This window comes from Semicossyphus pulcher, unplaced genomic scaffold (genome assembly GCF_022749685.1).
Source record: "Semicossyphus pulcher isolate SPU_LCO1_2020_fin unplaced genomic scaffold, fSemPul1.0.p SCAF_8, whole genome shotgun sequence".
Classification (NCBI taxonomy): domain Eukaryota; kingdom Metazoa; phylum Chordata; class Actinopteri; order Labriformes; family Labridae; genus Semicossyphus; species Semicossyphus pulcher.
In genome coordinates, this window is record NW_027211759.1 from 31,406,744 (window position 1) to 31,428,299 (window position 21,556).

The 21,556-nt window shown below is 42.6% G+C and overlaps 2 protein-coding genes across 5 annotated transcripts in view; both read right to left on the reverse strand.

Moving 5' to 3' along the window:
* Positions 1 to 1,837, reverse strand: part of cbfb (core-binding factor subunit beta) — a 34,974-nt gene extending 33,137 nt beyond the window's left edge. For all 4 annotated transcript variants that reach the window (XM_069686395.1, XM_069686393.1, XM_069686392.1 and 1 more), the window contains exons 1-2: positions 1,326 to 1,837; positions 672 to 758 (exon numbers count right to left, since the gene is read on the reverse strand). In XM_069686395.1, the coding sequence (XP_069542496.1) occupies positions 672 to 758; positions 1,326 to 1,403 (165 nt within the window). In that variant the 5' untranslated portion in view covers positions 1,404 to 1,837. The remainder of the gene's footprint in view (positions 1 to 671; positions 759 to 1,325) is intronic.
* A 10,023-nt stretch (positions 1,838 to 11,860) lies between these two features.
* Positions 11,861 to 13,342, reverse strand: LOC138613382 (uncharacterized). The gene is made up of 2 exons (XM_069687046.1): positions 12,361 to 13,342; positions 11,861 to 12,156 (listed from the first exon to the last, which is right to left on the reverse strand). The coding sequence occupies exons 1-2, from the start codon at positions 13,340 to 13,342 to the stop codon at positions 11,861 to 11,863; spliced, it is 1,278 nt and encodes a 425-aa protein (XP_069543147.1).
* Positions 13,343 to 21,556: the final 8,214 nt, after the last annotated feature.

Genomic DNA, 21,556 nt, shown 5'->3' on the forward strand with positions numbered 1-21,556 from the left:
AACATTTTGAATGTGAAAGTAAATATTGAACACATCATACAGATGCCTCTTTTTTCGGCTCACTCACTGTAACTCTACTTCATTAACTACATGTTTACTGTTTGGACCAAAATAAGACATGACAGCTGATGTTTACTTGGAGTGACCAATTTTAGGCTCCAAATTGCTGCCCTGAGGGTGTTTGTTGTGACCTTTAAGTGTCTGTGTGTTAACATGCACTAATGTGTGTTGAGACAATGATGACTGCAGCTGCAGAGAATAGAGAGAAGAAGTCATGAGCCTCTCAGTGAAGTAAAGACATGACTGATAACACGTCTACTTCCTTATGCAAGGACACATCAAATCATAACACACACTCACACACAGCGCACGCAGTCTATGTTCACTGTGCTGCTGCACAAACTGAACTCAGTGTTCTCACAATAAAAGCTCACTTATCTCTTAACATGGAGACAGCTTGAGATTAATGCTTCCTACAGATTTAAACTTTTATGATCCAAAACTGAGCCAAAAAAATACATTTCTGCAGCGTAACGTTCTCATAAACACACACATGAACACTGTTTCTTTCTCTCCTTGAGTCAAATCTTAATCAGCATTTAGTGCTACATTCCTCTCTAGTTTTCCAAGGACAAGACAAAGAATAAGGGGATATCTAGTTGTGGACTCACCACTTCTGACCGTCCGTCCCTGCAGGCGTTCGAGAAGCGGGCTTGTCTCTCCTCATGAGGCCGGTCCCTGAAGCCAGTATATTTAATCTGTAGGGGAAAAGACAACACAGACATTGAAAAACATTTTTGTTTTTTCATGTATGGTAATATACTCTCAGTGTATTTTATGTGTTTGATCTGGGATAGAAAACACTCCACATAGGGCTGCTTTACACTGAATGCCGTGCTCATCACCAGAAGTGTAATTTGATGATAAGCAACTGGAATTTTGATTTGAAGCAAAATGGGTCTTTCTTTCTCTACTCTTCATTAAAAATTATACATCTATTGAAAAAGGAAAATACTTAAATTACAACTCTTTCGAGTTTTAGATTAATCAGAACATAAAATAAATAAAAGAAAAGAGCAAAAGTAAAAGAGGAATAAAAGGGAAATGTGCTCATTACAAAACACTGCTGTTCACTTTTTGTACATTTTTGAGGATTGTATTGAGGTGTTGATCCTCCCGCTTAAACTGTCGGAGAATGAAGTGAGAGCAATTGAATGAATTGACATGTATGATGTTTAGAACAATCAGACCCGCCAGCGTGCTTCTCTGTCTTTATTTCCGCCGTGTAACAGAATGGATCCAGTTTGTAGAAGCAGCACACTCACCTCACACTCCCTGCTCAACTTGCGGAAAAACTCCTCATTCTCAAACTTGCTCCTCTGGTCCGGGACTACCCGCGGCATCTTCACCAACACTGTCCGGCCTCTTCTCTCTCACTTTTCAGCTCTTTTTCTTTTATTATCCCGCTGTGTAAAAGTTAAACAGTCTGCCTAGCCTTCCGTCCCTCACTCTGCTTTCTTTCACTCACTTCTCTTCCGTGTCTGTGTATGTTTTTTTCTCTTCCCTGTGTGGAGCAATGTGCTCTCTGCTGCTGCCCTCTGAGATTATCACTGCTGCTCTTATTGTGATGATCTGCGTCTGGCTGCGGCTCCTGCGCGCTCCGGGTCGCCTCTGGCTCCAAATGGCTCTTATTAAGTGACCCACCGCGATAGATAAAGCTCAGTTTGACCGTGTGGCTCTCCCTCCCTGCCTCTCTCTCTCTCCCTCACGCTCTTTCAGTGTCTCTCTACCTCCCTCTCTCTCTCCTTTGACGAGCGTGTGATCTCAAGTAAGCGGCAACAAATGAGCGCTCTCTGTCTGTGTGCCTGCTCTACCTGCAACTTTCAAGTGCTCCTCCCCAGTGGGCCCGCCGAGTGTGTGCATTCAAGAGACGTGGGACTCAAAAAATCCTTTAAGCACAAAGAATTATGTAAGTATAGCCTACAATTTGGCGGCTTTAATGAAAGCCAATATCCATCATTGAGCCTAACTCGCATTTTTATCCATGCATCAGTCAAAAGTTGGAGCTCTTAGCCGCTAAACGACAAATATAAACTTTAGCCTTTAAGTTGTTTGAGTAGCTTATAAAAATGCGTCAATCTTTTAGCTACAATTAAACAAAGATAAATGAAAAAGAATATCAAAAATAATAGTTAGAACATGTAGCCTATTAGCATACAAGGTACAGCACAGCCAGCCGTCAGTTACAATTCCGGTTTCCATCAGTAGTTGATACACCTTCAAAGCTCTTTGATCTGTTTTCTTCTTTGTGACTTTATTACATCGGTTCAGCACAGCTGTCAAATTTCAAAAGTACGACAATGCCGGCTGCACTTGAACGCATCAGCAGTCTACTTCCTGGCTCCGTCGAGTCGCTCTTGTGACTGTACACCCAAAATACCCCCTCCTCAACCCCCCACACCTCCAACCCCCCCCATTCACAATAATAATACTACTACACACGCTACTCCGGGCTGCCACTGCGCATGCGCCTGGCCAGGACCGAAGGAACTTTATAGGATCCTTATGTGAGAAGTGAAGGAGGGAAAGAGCATGGAGAGGGGGCGGACAGACAGTGTATGTGTTTCACTAAATCCTTCAATAATCCTAAAATCCTCCAGAAATGGTGGTGAATATTTGAAAAATGTGTACATGTGTTTATGATGTTACTATAGGAATGTTGAGAAAGTTAAACAATGTGTTTAGTCTTTCCACCTGCCTATTAAAAACCTTTTGTGAAATACAAGGAGAGATAATTAATGAAAAAAAAAAAAAGAATTGCTGTTAACACCTCGCTGGAAAAGTTTGCCCCAGAACAGTGAACCCTTGTAATGCTTTAAATCAGTCAAAACTCAGCAGCTTGTTCTATCTTTTTATAGGCCTGCTGACATTTTAAGGAATGTGCTCGGTTATACAAATAAAGTTCATTGCATTCTTCATATTATTACACAAGACACATTTAAACAAGTACAGAAGGCCTACTGTAGCACACATTTTAGGTGCTCAGTTTAGACTCAGTGTTTCTAAAGGGAGGAAACTCTTTAGAAACATTTTCTTCATTATAATAACTTTATTTGTGTTTCTTTAGACCTTTTGACATTGCAATTACATTACAATTATGCTAGGCTGTGCTGAAGGAACATTAAAACGAAGAGGACATTTGACACTAAAATGTCAGTAACTGGTTCATGCCAACATCTTACTCAGCCTAAAGCCTCATATTAGCGTCTCATTCACTTTTAAATACATTTTAAGAGTAAGTGGGATCCCTCATCACAAACTTTAAGATAGGGTTTATTCACAGCTAGTGCCGACAAGAGAACTTGTTTGAGTGACTAGCTTGCCTCTTTCAGTGTACATTTACCCTTATCACTTTTTACTTTCCTGCTGTACCCTACCTGCAGTTGGAGACTAGCAGGTACCTAGTGGAGCATTTAGCTGATAAAGAGTCAGATATCAGGAGGTGGAGGAGACCAAAACAGAGCTAAAAGAGAGTGAAATTTGACCTAATATTCTGTCCATAACCAGGTGGACAGAAAAACTAATTTGTCAATAACTTCATAACATCATTTATTAGTAATTCAGTTATTGTCGGTTTAATGCCTGGCCCACACACACGACGATATATAATTATAGATTTAACAGTTTTGCTCCTATAGTGTGTGGAGAGCAACGACTACGCCAAAAACAGCACACCACACACTAACAGATTAATTCACGAACAACCAGAGTCCAACTCTCAAAGCTGGAAATCTCACAAAACTCTTGCCGTCAAATGAGACTTTAGAATAAACAAACATGGCGGACAACGGGCAGGAAGAATTGACAATGATACTTGGACTTTTGGATTGGACTTTTTACTGAAAATTCATGAAGAAAAAGCACCCCTTGGCTATTGTTTCGTTCCACGTGACAATCTACAGACTGCATGCTCGGCTGGCCTCGGGGTTACCCACAACAGGATATCGGATCGTAAATATTGAATGCCGTGGCTACGACAGCCTTACGAGCAGATCGGGGGAAGTAAAATCACTCGTAACGTACCTCACACCTCAGGAACATCTGGCAAGATCATCTTTACAACCATCAAAAAATCGGGACTTTGCTTAGGATTTTCGGAAGTGGATAATCAGGCCAAAAATCGTCCCAGTTATCTTGTAGTGTGTACCCCACTTTAGTTAACTCAACACAATACTTTCACACGTAACACAGTATCGAAAGTTTGTTGTTACCACTATCACTTATGTAAATCATCTACTAATACTTTTACCACTTTCATTACGAGACATTAATCACAGCAGACATTTTGACTTGTCATAGTAGGAGAAGCACAGGTGTGACTAATAACATTAACCATGACTCTGTTCTATTCGTGTGTCACAGTCAGCCATGCCAGTGTGACATTGAGCCAACACGCACAATTGACATTTTTTACAGCAGACGTATTGGCATGTCATAGCAGGTGAGCTCGTTCCAATGCTCTGGTGTTTTGCATGCTGTCTCACTGGAATGACTCATTACGACGCTAAATGAAACTGAGCCATTGTTAATGAAATATGTTTCATCTGTGCTCTTCCTGCTGTGACAAGTCAGATGTCTGCTGTGAAGAAGGCTCCGGTGCTTAAGAGCAAATAAATTAACCCACTTATGAAAAACTGAAAGAGGTGTAAGGAATCTTTTCACACTGCCACCCACTCACACACACACACACACACACTCAGAGACAGACAATTTAAATTTACTGCACTAAGCCGAGTCTTATTGACATTTGCGACATAATTAGTGATGAATGTTTGATTATGCAATGAAAAGGCAGATAAGAACACGCCCCTGAAATGTAGCTCGGCTCCTTTCTCTATTTTCAACACACCTACACGTACATGCGCCCACACACATACACACACACACACACACACACACACACACACACACACACACATGCACACACACACACACACACACACACACACACACACACACATACAGACAAAATACGAGCATTAAACTCCCAGGGGAGTTTCATAATCAGACACAGATCTTAATTAAACTATGAACAAGAAGCTGCACGTTGAAAGTGTGTGTTTGTGTGTGTGTGTGTGTGTGTGTGTGTGTGTGTGTGTGTGTGTGTGTGTGTTTATTCTCATGCAGTGATTTTCTGCAGTGTTGTGTTATGTATGTTTGTTTTGTTGGTGTTTTTCGAGGCTATTGACTAACTACTGAAACGGATGTCAAAGATCCCCTAAGACAAAAGGGGAGAGAAAATGAAACACATATATACTTTAATAGACACACACACACATACTAATATAGGATAACTAAGGATGAGTTTGTTTACCATGTTTCTTGTATTTGCATGTAAGATTATTGAAAATAAGATGCATGGTTGTCTTTAATGTGTATGAGAGTAAAAAATGTTGTCCTGCTTGTGTTGCGTTTGTGCAGACTCAAAGTTTTAATCATTACTTTTCAACGAGCGTTTAAGAAGTGGACATGAGGCCTCAGGGTGCAGCATATGCTCTGACTCCTTTTATGAAAAGAAATACTGCTTTTATGACACCCATGTCATTGATTTCTAACAAACCAGTTAGCCTGAGGACGGGACACACACACACACGCACACACACACACAGAGCTGAACACTTTATTGCCTCAATCAGGCCATTTGTGTGTGTGTGTGTGTGTGTGTGTGTGTGTGTGCGTGTGTGTGCGTGTGTGTGTGTTTGTGTGTGTGTTTGCGTGTGTGTTAGCTGCAGGCCAAACAGCGCGTGAGTGATTAACAACAGGAGCTGGTGATGCTGTAAAAAAGTTCATTAATTAATCAGATAATCTGTGGTTGCCATGGTGACTCGTTCTGACATGCAGTCTTACCTCATCATCACATGACTCACCGAGCAGAGCTCCCTTTAGTTCTTGTCCTATTTGTTTAGAAGTCACTTCTCCCGTGCTAACTGTTGAGTCAAAGGTGGATTGAAGTTTACCTGCATCTTTTAAGTTTCAAATCTAGTTGTAATTTTAATTTTGTTAGCCTTAGTGTTCATGTAGTGTACTTTAGTTATTCTTGGAAATATAAGGGATGTGCAGTTTTTCAAGTGTATTCAGGGTTTTACTCAGCTGTCAGTTTAAAGTGCACTGTAAACTAGTTTACTGAAACAGTAAAATCTATGTCTACATATATATTTGAAATTTGTAATTTAGCCATACATGTAACTACAAGCAGTTGTGGTGTATATTAATGATATTTGCATCAATAGCTGTGTCCCAATTCACGGGCTGCAGCCTTCGAGGGAGGCGGCCCACAGAGGATGCTCCATTCATAGCCTGCGTAGAACGTTAAAGCCGAACTGAAATGAGACAGTCTTGTCTACCCTTGCATCACCAAATGCCTAGAAACAGTTAGCCAGTGGGCTAACTAGCTAGCATAACTAACGTCGAGTAAGTTAACCTATTATTTTAAAGATAATTTGTTTCAAGGGCCCTTTTGTTTTCTTAAACATGTGTAACGCTGGTTATTTGATTGAGTTGAAACCAAAAACTTTGACATTTTAAAGTGTATTCCTTGGCTGTTTAAAAGTCCTTTGAATTTTCATTTAATTTGAATTGGCGTGCAATGCATCTCGGGATATGGTGGGCCGCGAAGGATGCACCTGATGGATCCTTCGCAGCCGGGGAAACGGAGTACGAATTTGAAGGAGCCTTCGAATTGGGACAGCCTTCGACGCATCGCTGTGACACAATCGACCTTCAAATACGGCTTCAAAGGCTGCAGGCCCTGGATTGGGACACAGCTAATGTGTCAGAGTATCTGATTTATTGCAATTTGTTTGGATTAACACATTTTAGTGGATCGTTCATTTTATCCATATCTTTTTTTTCCAGGAAATGTATTATGTCATGAGTTTTATTGATATCACAAAACGTTTGATATCACTTGTGTTTCGTTGTGTCAGTTATACAGGTGCGATGTAAATTGTAGGCTTCATCCTCATGTAAATTGTGCAGTTTTTCTGTTAAATAAAACTTTAAAGCCATATGAGGCAGGGGAAGGGAAGCAGAGGAGCAGCTGTTTCCACAGTAATGGAGCGACGCCTGCGAGCTAGTTCAGGCAGACAACTCAAGCTGCACTGATTTAATAATTGATATACGTCACTTCCACATCACCTGACAAACACTTCCTCCCAATTGGCGGTCTATTTAAGCTGCAAGATTTCCTGTCTCTCCCTCTGCTCTGTCATTGCCATCGTTGCCCTGCACCAGTACTGCGCTCTTACTTTCAGCCCCACCACCACCACAGCATCCACCTGTAGGCTCCGAATAGGGGGTTTAAGATATTATCTCATCACTCCTCAATTTCTGCATGTAAAATAAATCTGCGAGGAGTGATGAGCTTGGAGCCTAGACACCAAACACAAGCTATGTTCTGCTGCTGCAATAAACAATTCAAACTATAACAACATGAGTTGTCTGACTGAACTGATGTAAATCATGGCTATAAATCATTTTCATTGTTTACTTGTTCAGAGAGGTGCTTCAGGACGTTCTTGTGTTTCAAATTCACGGGCCAGATGTGGCAGTCGAACAGGCTGGGGGGGTCTGGCACCATTTAGTTCCTCTTTTTGCATTCTTTGTATGGGATAAAAATAAAGTAACGTCGGTTCAGCACATAGGAGTAAAGCAGAAAGCCCTCAACAATAAGGATGCAAAATTTTTCTGCAAAAAAGGACAACTTTGTCTTTGTGTGGTTTGAACAGTTTGACATCATCTGATCCTGGCTGGTTTCTAATTTAACAGTGTGTCTGTGTTTAACAATTATACATAGATCTTTAAACATTTAAACAAACAACTTATATATGCTTCCTCTGGGTAATATCATGAGGAAACACTCCATTAATTTTCATTGTTATGCAGATGATACTCAATTTTACTTATCTATGAAGCCAGACGAAACCAATCAGCTATCTAAACTAGAAGCATGCCTTAAGGACATAAAGATCTGGATGACTAGAAACTTTCTGCTACTTAATTCAGACAAAACTGAAGTTATTGTGCTCAGCCCAAAACACCTTAGAGATTCTTTCTCTAATGATATAGCTGCCCTAGATGGCATCAGCCTGGCATCCAGCACTACTGTTAGGAATCTGGGAGTTCTATTTGATCAGGATATGTCCTTCATCGCCCACATAAAACAAATATCAAGGACAGCCTTCTTTCATCTTCGCAACATAGCAAAAATCAGACACATCTTGTCTCAAAACGATGCAGAAAAACTAGTCCATGCATTCGTTACTTCCAGGTTGGATTATTGTAACTCGTTACTATCAGGCTGCCCTAATAAGTCACTAAAAACTCTGCAGCTGGTACAAAATGCTGCAGCACGTGTGCTGACAAGAACTAGGAAGAGAGATCACATCTCTCCTGTATTAGCCTCTCTGCACTGGCTTCCTGTAAAATCTAGAATAGAATTTAAAATCCTTCTTCTTACTTAGAAAGCTCTTAATGGTCAGGCACCATCATATCTTAAAGCGCTCATAGTGCCATATTACCCCTCTAGAACATTGCGCTCCCTGGATGCAGGCCTGCTTGTGGTACCTAAAGTGTCTAAGAGTAGTGTTGGAGGTAGAGCCTTCAATTACCAGGCCCCTCTCCTCTGGAACAATCTACCAGTCAAGGTCCGGGAGGCAGACACCCTCTCTTCTTTTAAGAGTAGACTTAAAACCTTCCTCTTTGATAAAGCTTATAGTTAGGGCTGGCTCAGGCTTGGACTAGCCCATAGTTATGCTGCTATAGGTTTAGACTGCCAGGGGGATCTGACACACCAAGCTTCTCTCTCTGTCTCTCTCTGACTCTCTGACTCTCTCTCTCTCTCTCTCTCTCTCTCTCTCTCTCTCTCTCTCTCTGTGTTTCTCTGTCTCTGTCTCTCTCTCTCTCTCTCTCTCTCTCTTTCTCTCTCTCTTTCTCTCTCTCTCTGACTCTCTCTCTCTCTGTCATATTAATGCAGTTCATTAACTCTGTATCTTCTGGTCCCATTAACATTACTAACCACATATCTTCCCGGGAGTTCTTGTGCTCCCTTGTCTTGAAGGTTCCTGAGGATCGTTGCTGCAGACCACCTGCTGCTGTGGACCTGCTCGACTGCAACAACTACTAACATCAGCCTTCCCCATAGTATCATTATTGTTGCTGCTAATGCTAATAGTAGACCTGTTGACTTCAACTGTTACAATTACGATTACCTCAGCCTTTATCATTACTCTGCTTCTCTCGCTAATTTATTTATTTATTTATTTATTTTGCTAATCTTCACCCTAGTCTACCACTATTATTGGCATTGTCACCATAAGTATGTGTCTGTTGTTGTTCATGTAACAAGGACATATGTTGTTGTGGTAACAAGAACATATGTTGTTGTTGCTCTCTTTGCCTGTCTCTATCCTGCATCTCCTTCTATCCCATGTTCGGCCCACCCAGTCGAGGCAGATGGCTGTTCAACATGAGTCTGGTTCTGCTCGAGGTTTCTGCCTGTTAAAAGGAAGTTTTTCTGCCAATGTGCCGAATTGCTAAGTGCTACTCATGGTGGATTCATGTTGGGCCTCTCTTTAAATAACTTAACAAAGAGTCGGTCTAGACCTGCTCTTTCTGTAAAGTGTCTCGAGATAACCCTGGTTATGATTTGGCGCTATACAAATAAAATTTGATTGATTGAATTTGATTGATTGACAACTAAAGTCAACTCACTTTGAACACAACATGGATGCAAGTCCTCTCCTCTCTGTAAAACATGGATGAGCTCAGTCTCGTTAAACAGCTGAACCCCTGTTTTAAAATAATTTGCCTGAAACATTTTAACTTCACGTTCCCTGACTCAACTACTCATGAAATTACTTTAAGGAAGTTAGAAGACCAAATGCACCTCAGGCTTTTCATTGACGTGAAGATGTGCCGTGTGTGTCAGAGAAACGACATTAAAGATGCTGCTCAGAAAGCTCGTTGGATTTCCTCTGCTAATGGTTTCCAGGACTCAGACTGGCACATGGGAGTTTGAGGCTGAGTGGGCCTTTATCTACAGTCCATTAGTTATAGTGAAAATCCACTTAGCCAAATATCTTCAATCTTGTTTAGACCCAGTCTCTCTTAATGAGACATTAAAAGAAACTAGTTTAACATATTTTTAGCCTAATGATGATGGCTCTGTGGCAGTGTTGGTCAGCTGGTCTACAAAAATATTGGATTAACTCCACAAATGTGCACAGACAAATTCATATTTTCCGCTGGATGAAGCGTAGTAACTTTGGTGATCCTGGAGTTTTGTTAAAGCCCCCCTCCAGTGAAAATCAAGTGTTTAACCTTGTGAACATCTCCATGTGGTGTTTTTCATGTGCTACAAGACATATAAGGGACAACATCAGCAGTCATCTCCATGGCTGGGCCTGTCTGCTTTTAAACTGCAGTGTACCAAGGACAGGCTGAACAACACGTTTTCAGATTGGCAGGTTTGAGACGTCACAAACCTGAGGAGCCAATCCTGTGAATGGACGGGGTGACGTTATGCATATCATTATGTGCAACCTATGGCAACCACTTCGGTGATGCGTGAGCCAGCTGTAACCGTCATCCTAATTTTTGAAAACTCACTACTGACTACTAACGTTAACGATGGCAGAGACTAGTTTTGTTTTTGGCTGTAATTTTACGAAAGGAGAAACGTAGCACATAGTGGGCGGGGCCTATGCAGATTCAGGAAGTTTTAATGAGGCAGAAGGAAGAGATGCCTTGGGAGGATTTTTAAAAGGTAATTAAACGTATTTTGCAGAAAAAACATATCAGACACAATTTATTAATTCAAGCAGAGCATTTTGTATGTCTTAAAACATGACTGGAGCTGGCCTTTAACCACTAACTTGAAGCCAAATTTAAAATGATCCCATTGTGTTTATTGCTATTAGGCAAATGTTAGCACACTTATATTTTTAAAATATTGTTAACAAGGTAAACATTTTACCTGCTAAACACCTGGCTGTCATTATTGTGTGCATGTTAGCATTTCACCCAAATCATCACTGTGTCTGAGTACGGCCTCACAGTGTCATGAGTCATTCTAGTTTAGTTATGTTTTTGTCTTGTATTTCGGTGTTCAGTTATTATTTCTTGATTTACCTTGTCACTTTGTCCCTTGTCATGAGTTTTCATCGTTTAGTTTTGTATTTAGTTTATTCTGTGTTCTTGTCAGTGTTTAGTCTTGTTTAGTTAAGTATTTCACTTGTGTCTCTTTGGTTGGATCATTTCCTGTTTTACTTTGTCACCTTGTCTCTCGTGTTGGTCCACTTCCTGCCTTTGTGTGTTTTCCCGCCTGTTTGATTCTGTGCCCTGCCCTGATTGTTTTCACCTGCCCCTTGATTGTCTCACCTGTGTCTGATTAGCCTCACCTCCTAAGTTTATTTAGTCTTTGTGCTCCCCTGTCTTGTGGCCTGTTCATTGTCATCCATCATACGTGAGTCTATGTCTTCCATCGTGTGTTAGTCTGTCCATGACCTTACTCTGGATTGTCTTCGTGCCGTGATTTCCTCGTGTCTCTTGGATTACCTGTTCCTGGTTTTGTTTGTGAGTTTATTGCTGTGCCTTTTGATTTTCCTTTTTGTCTTTTGTTTATTAAACCAAGCATCTAAGTCTGCATCTGGGTCCTCACCTTTTTTGTTTAAACCAAAACCGTGACAGAATGAACAGGCCCAAACATGGATCCAGCAGACTTTGAGGATTTGGATTGTTTTGCGAAGATTAATTATTTTCAGAACATTTTCAGAGCGATGAGAGGGGAGTATGATTTTGATCAGTCTCCTTGGAAGGGGACTCGCTTGGCCATTTTTCCTGGCTCCCGCGGAGGCACCAGGAAAAGACGTGGCCATCGTGGCTCTCGTTTTCCTCGCCCCTCTCCCCAGCCCAGAGCCCCAGAGCCTCCACTGCCTAGCTCCCCAGAAACTCCTGCCCCTGTGTTCCTGTCGGAGGTCCTGCCGGCTCCTGTGTTTTGGTCGGAGGTCCTGCCGAGTCCTGTCCCTGTGTTCCAGTTGGAGGTACTGCCGACTCCTGCCCCTGTGTTCCGATCGGAGGTACTGCCGACTCCTGCCCCTGTGTTCCGATCGGAGGTCCTGCCGACTCATGCCCCTGTGTTCCGGTCGGAGGCTCTGCCGACTCCTGCTCCTGTGTCCTGGTCGGAGTCTCTGCCGACTCCTGCTCCTGTGTCCTGGTCGGAGGCTCTGCCGACTCCTGCTCCTGTGTCCTGGTCGGAGTCTCTGCCGACTCCTGCTCCTGTGTCCTGGTCGGCTCCCCGGCCGACCCCTGCTCCCCGGGTCCAGTCGGCTCCCCGGCCGACCCCTGCTCCCCGGGTCCAGTCGGCTCCCAGGCCGACCCCTGCACCCCGGGTCCAGTCGGTCCCCAGGCCGACCCCTGCACCCCGGGTCCAGTCGGTCCCCAGGCCGACCCCTGCACCCCGGGTCCAGTCGGTCCCCAGGCCGACCCCTGCACCCCGGGTCCAGTCGGTCCCCAGGCCGACCCCTGCACCCCGGGTCCAGTCGGTCCCCAGGCCGACCCCTGCACCCCGGGTCCAGTCGGCTCCCCGGCCGACTCCTGCTCCCCGGATCAAGATGGCTCCTCTGGTCCAGCAGGAGGACTCCCCTCCTGGCTCTCCGTCGGTGTCTCGACCGACACCCCCTCTGGCCCAGCAGGAGGATTCCCATCCTGGTTCCCCGTCGGCGTTCCGGCCGACACCCCCTGTGACCCAGCTGGAAGATTCCCATCCTGGTTCCCCGTCAGCGGTCCGGCTGACACCTGCTCCAAGTTCCCCGTCGGCGGTCCGGCTGACACCTGCTCCAAGTTCCCCGTCAGTGGTCCGGCCGACACCTGCTCCTGGTTCCCTGTTGGTGATCCGACACCTGCACCTGGTCCCTGTTGGTGATCCGACCGACACCTGCACCTGGTTCTGGTTCCCTGTCAGTGGTCCGGCTGAAACCTGCTCCTGGTTCCCTGTCGGTGGCCCGGCCGACACCTGCCCGTCCTCCGGAGAGGCTCCGCCGGCCTGGTCGGCCCCCTGGCCGTCCTCCTGATCTGCTTCGCTCCCCTGGTCAGCCTCCAGGCCGCCCTCCTGATCTGCTTCGCTCGCCTGGTCGGCCCCCTGGCCGCCCTCCTGATCTGCTTCGCTTGCCTGGTCGGCCCCCCCACCGGCCTCCTGAAGGCATTTGTTTGGACTCTGACCCTCCAGGCTGTATGCCTGAAGTCTCGAACTGTTTACCCCTAGCTCTGGACCCTGTAGGACCATTTAGTTTATTCTGTGTTCTTGTCAGTGTTTAGTCTTGTTTAGTTAAGTATTTCACTTGTGTCTCTTTGGTTAGATCATTTCCTGTTTTACTTTGTCACCTTGTCTCTCGTGTTGGTCCACTTCCTGCCTTTGTGTGTTTTCCCGCCTGTTTGATTCTGTGCCCTGCCCTGATTGTTTTCACCTGCCCCTTGATTGTCTCACCTGTGTCTGATTAGCCTCACCTCCTAAGTTTATTTAGTCTTTGTGCTCCCCTGTCTTGTGGCCTGTTCATTGTCATCCATCATACGTGAGTCTATGTCTTCCATCGTGTGTTAGTCTGTCCATGACCTTACTCTGGATTGTCTTCGTGCCGTGATTTCCTCGTGTCTCTTGGATTACCTGTTCCTGGTTTTGTTTGTGAGTTTATTGCTGTGCCTTTTGATTTTCCTTTTTGTCTTTTGTTTATTAAACCAAGCATCTAAGTCTGCATCTGGGTCCTCACCTTTTTTGTTTAAACCGAAACCGTGACACACAGGGCTTCTTATATGACTGAAGGCTGTTTCCTTTAATGTCTCCTTTCCTGCTTCCTTTTGTGGCTGCATTTTTTGTTCGGACACACACTTATTTTTACATCTCTTATATAACTCCCTCCTGTTATCGCATTCAGATTCAGATGCATTTTTCTGCTTTGATTTTTTTATTTGGTCTCCCCTGAATCAAAAACACAAACATCTACAACCGACTTTACATTTTTAAAATAATACATTATGTATTGTGTTGTAATTTATCAAGAAAATATTGATATTCATTTATTTTCCTGCTTCTCTTAATGATCAGGTTTGGGTTAGTGTAAAGAGATTAGAGTAAGGTTTGGGTTGAATGAAAATCTCTGGGCTTTGACTTGTTGGTCAGAAAAAAGCAAGTAGTTTACAGACATCACCTTACAGGGAAATAATCCTGGACCTTTGAACTGTATTTTGACATTAATTAGACTCAGTGCTATAATAAGTCAATAATGAAACTCATCAGAGTTCAAACATTGAAATCATAAATTAATAAATTGGGGGCTCAGTTACACCTGATATCATCTGCATGATACACAGCAGTTCCTTATAGAAAATAGATGCCTCATTTGTTGTTTATTCATGCATAATGAGTTTCAATTTACCTTACCGACAGATCATGGATTTTTGTACATCCTGGCTGACGAGTGACCCAAGAAACAAACCACATTTTTTTTTATTGTCCCTGTCACTTTTCCCTCTTTAACAAACACATAAAGTTCCCTGAGACACAAAGTAAAACCTTTTGCAGCCTTAAACGAAAGAGAGCCCTGGTCCCTGTTGTTCCTCCTCTATTGTTATTCAGGGGATATCTCTGTTTTGTTTGCTGGTTTAGAAGATGCTGCTGCTGCTGCTGCTGTGGAAGTGGCCTGATAAATATTTAAAATGCATCAATAACACAGGAGCGCAGAAAAGCTAATGATGCTACAGTGACACACAGCTGACTGAAGACAATCGGTGTGTGTGTGTGTGTGTGTGCGTATTCAGAAGAGGAGAGATGAGATGCCTCTCTCGGCTTGTCTCCTGTGAGCACCAAAAAAAATGAACAAAGTGACTCCTCTGTCTTTCAGTTTGTGGCTACCTGGGTGTCTCCTTCTCTTTAATAATGTTCAAACACTCTAGCGCAGAAATGAGTTGTTTGCAAGTTTATCAATTCGCTGTAATTCTGACTGAGAAAACAAGGCTGGAAACTGTCGTCTGACTCATCGACACAACATTTCTGCACATAGAGCAAATACATCATGCATGAGGGAAGATAGTCAATACAACATCTTATTCTCACTGACATACTTCTGTTTTTTTCTCAACCTTTTTCTCTACACAAGGAATTTTTGATTCCCTATTATCCCAGCAGGAGGAATATACATGTTCTGCTTTTCTGCTGTTGGTGAAGCAGCTAACAGAACATCATGCTGGCTGGTAAAATGTCTTCTAGAGAATTGTTAAGGGGTCAGTCAGGGGTCAGCAGGGCCCGCAGCGCTCAGCGGACCCCCAAACAGCAGCTACAAAGAGTTGATACCTCTCTTTTGGATTAAATGACCATGAGCAACAGACGGGATTACCAGGCAGCTCCATAAAGAGAGCTGCACGTGGGGCTCATTGTGACCTGACTCTGCCCGTCTGGTTACATCAGCGACTGAGAATCAACCTCTTTCCTCACCCAGACATCCCTGCATCTCTATCTGTGATACCCAACACACACACACACACACACACACACACACACACACACAGGAGTACAGTACAGAGCAGGGGAGACGCCTGGATGTGTGTTTATTCTCGGTCAGACGCTGGGATCCCGTGGCTGTGGGACAAATTTGGAACGGCGCATGGTCCAGTATTTTAATATATTGGTTACAGTGTTACGGTCAGCCAGTCTGTCTGTCTGTCCGTCTGTTTGTCTCTCTGACTGACTGTCTGTCTGACTGTCTGCCAACCCAAAAGACGAGGGTGTTTGTGGAGGGATCTCCTGCTGTTGTGCAAAAAATAAACACACACACCACACAAATATGGAGTCACAAGTAGCTGTGATGTGAGAGAATGACTGCAAACCAGTAATCATTGATGTCTTCTTGATCCACAATGTAACATTTTTTATTCACAGTTACTCTTTTATGCATCAGGCATCACAGAGCCATGAAGTTGTATTTGTAGTTGTCCTTTTTTGGAATAACTGATCATCTTATTGTAAAACTCAGTTACTCTGTGTGATGTAAAATTAACTATGTGTCGAATTCGAAGGGTTCTGATTTTGGCGCCCTCCTTTGGAAGTATCTAAAAAGTGCACAAATGCATGCCGCTCCAGTTCATGTAGAGGTTTACAGTCACACATTCCCAGCTAAGTTTTTTACTCCAAGTATCATCAGAGAAATATTTTTTTATGTTAATGTGTTCTGGTTATGCACTATATATTTTTTTTAAATCTGATACTGAGGTCTGAGAGTCAAATGTGGTGATAATACAAGAAAACTGAGGTCAGTGCGGCACAAAAACCCTCCACCTGTGGTCCTGTATGCCTTTCATCATGTGAGTCAGTCTGCAGCATTACAGTTTGAGTTTGTAATCTTACTGTATTATTTTTTCCAACACAAAAATGGTGTCACAAGTAGCTCTGGAGTAAAACTTGACAACATGTAATCATTTTTCCATTTGTGTCATGCACATTGTAACAGGGTTTAGTCTAAGAGTTACTATTCAGTGCATCAGGCATTAAAGAGTTGTAAGTTGTGATTGTTGCTCTATTTTTTGCTCCTATTTATGGCATGAATCAAACTAAATTATAATCAAAAGTAAAAGCTTACAACGTTGCTTTGTTTGTTCATAGAAAAGAGATATAAAATATTATACAACAGTTGGTTTCGACCAAGGATTCTGATTGGACAAGAGGCATTCCATGAGTGCTGAGAGAATAACATCACTGGGACTTTTCACTCTGTGTATCATTCCGCCTCAGCCAGGTGTTCTGAATACTGTTAATGAAGCATTATACAACAGTTAGTTCTGACCAGGCCTGCAAGGTGGTGAGCACTGTTGCCTTACAGCTAGAAGGGCCCTCGTTCCCACTTTGGGCATAGGGGGCCTTTCTGTGTGGAGTTCTCCCTGTGCATGTGTGGGTTCCCTCCGGGTACCACAGTCCAAAGACATGCTCGTTAAGTTCATTGGTGACCCTTAAATTGCCCGCAGGATTGTGAAAGCAAAACATAATGTTTTGTTGATTGTAACTTTTTACTAGTTTCTGCTGCTTGTATAACTGTTGTATAAAGGTTGCGATGTTACTGAATATCAGCACTGCTGCGGCACTAGGCCTCAATCCTATGACCAAATCACAGCCGTGATGATATTCAGTACAACATCACAAACTCTCGTGTGATATTTAAGCAATATAACGTGTGATATAGCTTAAATAACTTCCCCATTGATATATATATAAAATAATTCATTTTGAACAATTTACAGCAGGTGGGAACAGGACAGCGTTTTTTGCAGAATAACTGGGATTTGGTAAATGCATTGATGAAAGCATTACAAAGTGACATGCACTTTTTACCACTCAATTGTAGTTTGTCCTTTACGACACATTTCTTTCCCTCTTGCAGGCATCTTTGCTGAGTCACTCTGGACCAGCAGAGGGCGACACGGCAGCTTTGGTCCCCATGAGGAGCCTCTGGTTTTCCCACTGCCTCCTTCATCTTAAACCGAGGGGATGCTGCTGGGGAGCCAGGGCAGTAGCCGTAGCAGCCTGAGACTGTCAGACCGTGACATAAAAACCGTCAGCATTTTCTCTCCTCTCTCCTCCCTTTGAGACTCTCACTATTACTGTCGGCTCAGTGTGAGCGGTCAAATGATGCTGTGAGATTCTCCTGAGTGGGAACACAGACCTCATTTTTACTCAGTGTGTGTGTGAGTGTGTGTGAGTCAGCCAAACCACACTGAACATGCTCATTTTTGTAAACAAAGATAAACTGCGTGTCTGAGAATTTTGAGCTGGTTGGTATCCTAGCAACAGACAGACTGGTGCTGGGGCACTATAAATATCTTTTTGGTGTGTGTGCATGTGTGTATGTCGTTGCATGGACTCTATGTATCTATCTATCTATCTATCTACTGAGAGTGAAAGACAGAAAAAGGGGAGTGAAAATGGACAAAATGACAGATATGGGGTGAAAGTGAATGAGAGAGAGTGAGAGAGGAGGGAGGATGGATGCAGGGATTGGTCAGAATAAGAATAAAAGTCGCCAGCCAGTGCCAGTCAGAGAATTTGGTAACTGTATTATCATACAATCAACACATGCAGTCTGACATTTGGCTGCTCGTCCTGCATTCAGCAGCGTGATCACAGGGCGTGGTGGTGCAGTGTCCTCCTCTCACCACTAGGTGGGTCACCTGTTCCACTTCAGGGAAAGAGAGCGAGCAAGAGCGAGCATAAGAGGAGAACTAGAGAGAAGAAGGGCAGACACCAGAGAGTAAAGAGGGTTGCTTGATTTATTGCCCGGGGCAGTCCTTTTTATGTTCTCATGCTTGGGAAGGGGAAGTATAACTGAGAGAGACAGGAAGAGAGGAGAATCTTTTAATCTATGAAACATCCACATCACAATCTCACTGTGCCTTCTTCATGTGGGAGACTTTATAGAGTTTGAAAGTTCAGTTAATTAAAAGGAAAAATCCTGAAATGCAATATAAGGACACAAAGCTGTATAAGTACAAATTAAATTTGCAGTATTTTTCTACAAGATGAATTTAAGGAAACACTCGTTTTAGTCAAACCTCCAACGGTAAACAAACTTTAACCCAATTTCTTGACGCTAGACTGGAACTGAACTTCCTCTTCCAACATCCTGTCAGTTTTTGTGGCTGCCTGATGCCGTTGAACAGGAAGGGTTGGCCAAGTGCCAAAAGTGCATCACTCAGTCAAAGTGCAATCACCATTGACAGATTACAAAAGAGCCTCACATGGACGATATATCAGTCTTAACTTAACATCTGTTAGTCTTTGTGTTTTAAATTCACAGTCTATTCTTTACCGCCACTTGAAGAAACAACCAATATGGTAACAGTCTATTTGTCTTAGATCTGTAGTGTGTTGCAGAGGTTGTTACCTTTGAAAAGAGCCAGACTAACTGTACCCACTTGTTTCCTGTCCTTATGCTAAGCTAAGCTAATTTTCTTCTGACAGTGGCTTCATTTAGAACAGACAGATATGTCTTAAAGGACACACATTCATCAACAAGGGCTGTAAAGGGGAGCACTGCAAAAGAGAAAGCATAAACATGGATCACATGGCATCATTTATTTTAATATGTTTTATGTGCAAGGAAAGCATTAGCAAGTCTATCAGAACAAAGATAAACATAATGAGTTTTGATGAGATTCAGTGGATGTGCAAGAAAACCCCATATGGTTACTTCATATAATAAGAATTATGCAGCATGTGATGTGTTTCTGAGTCAAACACAGACACATGGTGTAGTGAGAGATTAAGAACACTTTGTAAAGCAGCTTCATCTTTGATTGAAGAAACACGAGAGCCAGTCAATCAATGGCCAAAAGAATCATCAAGAATTAATAACTCATGATCTGGATGTAGTTGAACCACAGTGTACTAAACTTAGCTTTTTACTTAGCAACCATATAACCTGAGTTATAGCTTAATGCATTTAAATGTTCTGCATGTGTAGCACAGGTTCACTATAGTGCTATATAAATAGGTAGTCACACTGGCAGCCTGTCATTATAATAAATGTCATAATGAGAGGGTTAATGTGTGCACAGCACAGCTTAATGAGCTCTAACACAGACATTATTGGAGGGATGTCAGGAATCCTGTCATCAGCATAAGAGTTGATAATGTCAACAATTAATAAACAAGACACAGGTAAATCAGGCAGGTGGGTTAGATAATAAAGAAGTACCACAATGTATTTTATTCTGGTATATTAGTATTTGATAGAGCTTTTAATGTTTCTTTCTGTTACCTTCCTCGGGATGTAAATTAGTATCAACTCTGGCATGTTTACATCCTGTATTTTTATACCGATATTCATCAACGTGCTCTTTCCTGTTCAAACAAACAAACATACGAATAAATAGATGGCTAAAATGCTTGGCTGCTTAAGCAATCTATCCATGTTCCAGGGTGGGAAATTGAACACTGTTGATGGGGAACATCTCTGCAGGCAGATTTCTCTTGGCAATAAGATGACATGACATGGGACAGCTCAGAGGTACAGTCTGTTGCCCCTCAATCAGTAGGTTGGTGGTTCGATTCCTGTCTCCTCCAGTCTACATGCTGAAGTGCCTTGGGCAGGACACTAAACCCTGGGCGCATAGCCTGCAGTGCAGGAGTGACTAATAAGTGGCTTTGAATGGCACTGCATTAGTGCATGAATGTGTTTATGAAAGGGTTAATGTGACATGTAGTGTAAAAGCACTATGAGTGGTCTGAAGACTAGAAAGGCACTAGTGCTGTCCATTTTATTTTTTTTATTTGTAGAGGATTAATAGTGGGAATAATTTTATTTGTACTACAAATGTTCTCTCGATGGAATGAATTGTAATAACTTTGGTGATGTCAACTGTAAATGTAAATTTGTACAACACTTTGTCTTTTAATCAAACTAATGTTGTTCCCATCGGCCTCAGCTGTACTGTACTGTAATGTTTATTGCCCATTAGCAAAGTCAGACATGTATATCATCATCTGAGGAAATGAAACCCACATCGACATGGCTAAGCCAGGAAATCATTACATAGTTAATGTGTAAAGCATCTGGAAAAGAACTTGTGAAACAACAATTAAAAGAGGTTTTGTGCTGTGTATAATCAGTCACTACTTCAAAGATGGACTGTGATGAAGGAGCTTTATTGTATTAGCATTGGCAGTGGGCAAGGTTCATTTAATTGGCAGGCTCCTGGCTAAACATGTCAAGGTGACTGATGATTGCTAGTTCTGCTTGATCTCAGTGTGTCAGTGCGGGCCTCTAAAAATTATTGCAAGGCTCTGACAGGCAAAACACTCCCCCCATAGCCCCTCCTCTTTCCTCCTCTCCTTCCTGTCTTCCTCCCTCCTAAATCTCTTCACATTTTCAGTCTTACCTGCACAGCCTTTTAAATGCACAAAAAGCAATGCTTGCATAAAAAAGAGAGAACTTTTAGACAATGATGCAGCTTTGTGTCGACTTTAGTGGAAATGTACTGTGACGTGTTGCTTATTCAGAATATCATTTTGTATGAAAATGAGACAAAATACATCACACTCCCAAACTGCTATAAAGCTGATTAGCCATAATATATCCTCCCATTGATACTGAAAGAAAATAAAGGGAAGTGAAGGCCACCAACAGCTTTCAATAGGACGAAACACAGTTGCTGTGACTCAGTTGATACAACAGTACAACTAAATCCATACGCTAACACCGGTTATTACTAAGAAGATATCTGATGCTCTTTTCTAGTTTGGATTTCATATTTCTCTAATATCAACTTTGAAACACAGTAATGGTGCGTTTTACCAGCTTGCATCAAAGTAAGTACAGAAGCAGTAAAGTCAATGAACTTTGTCTAATAAAAAGAATAACAGCTCGTCTCAGTGGCTGCTGTGAACTCAGCTATTCCTGTAAAATGAGTTTGTTCTGCTATTTAATGAAGGATGAATTGAATGGAGTATCAATATGAA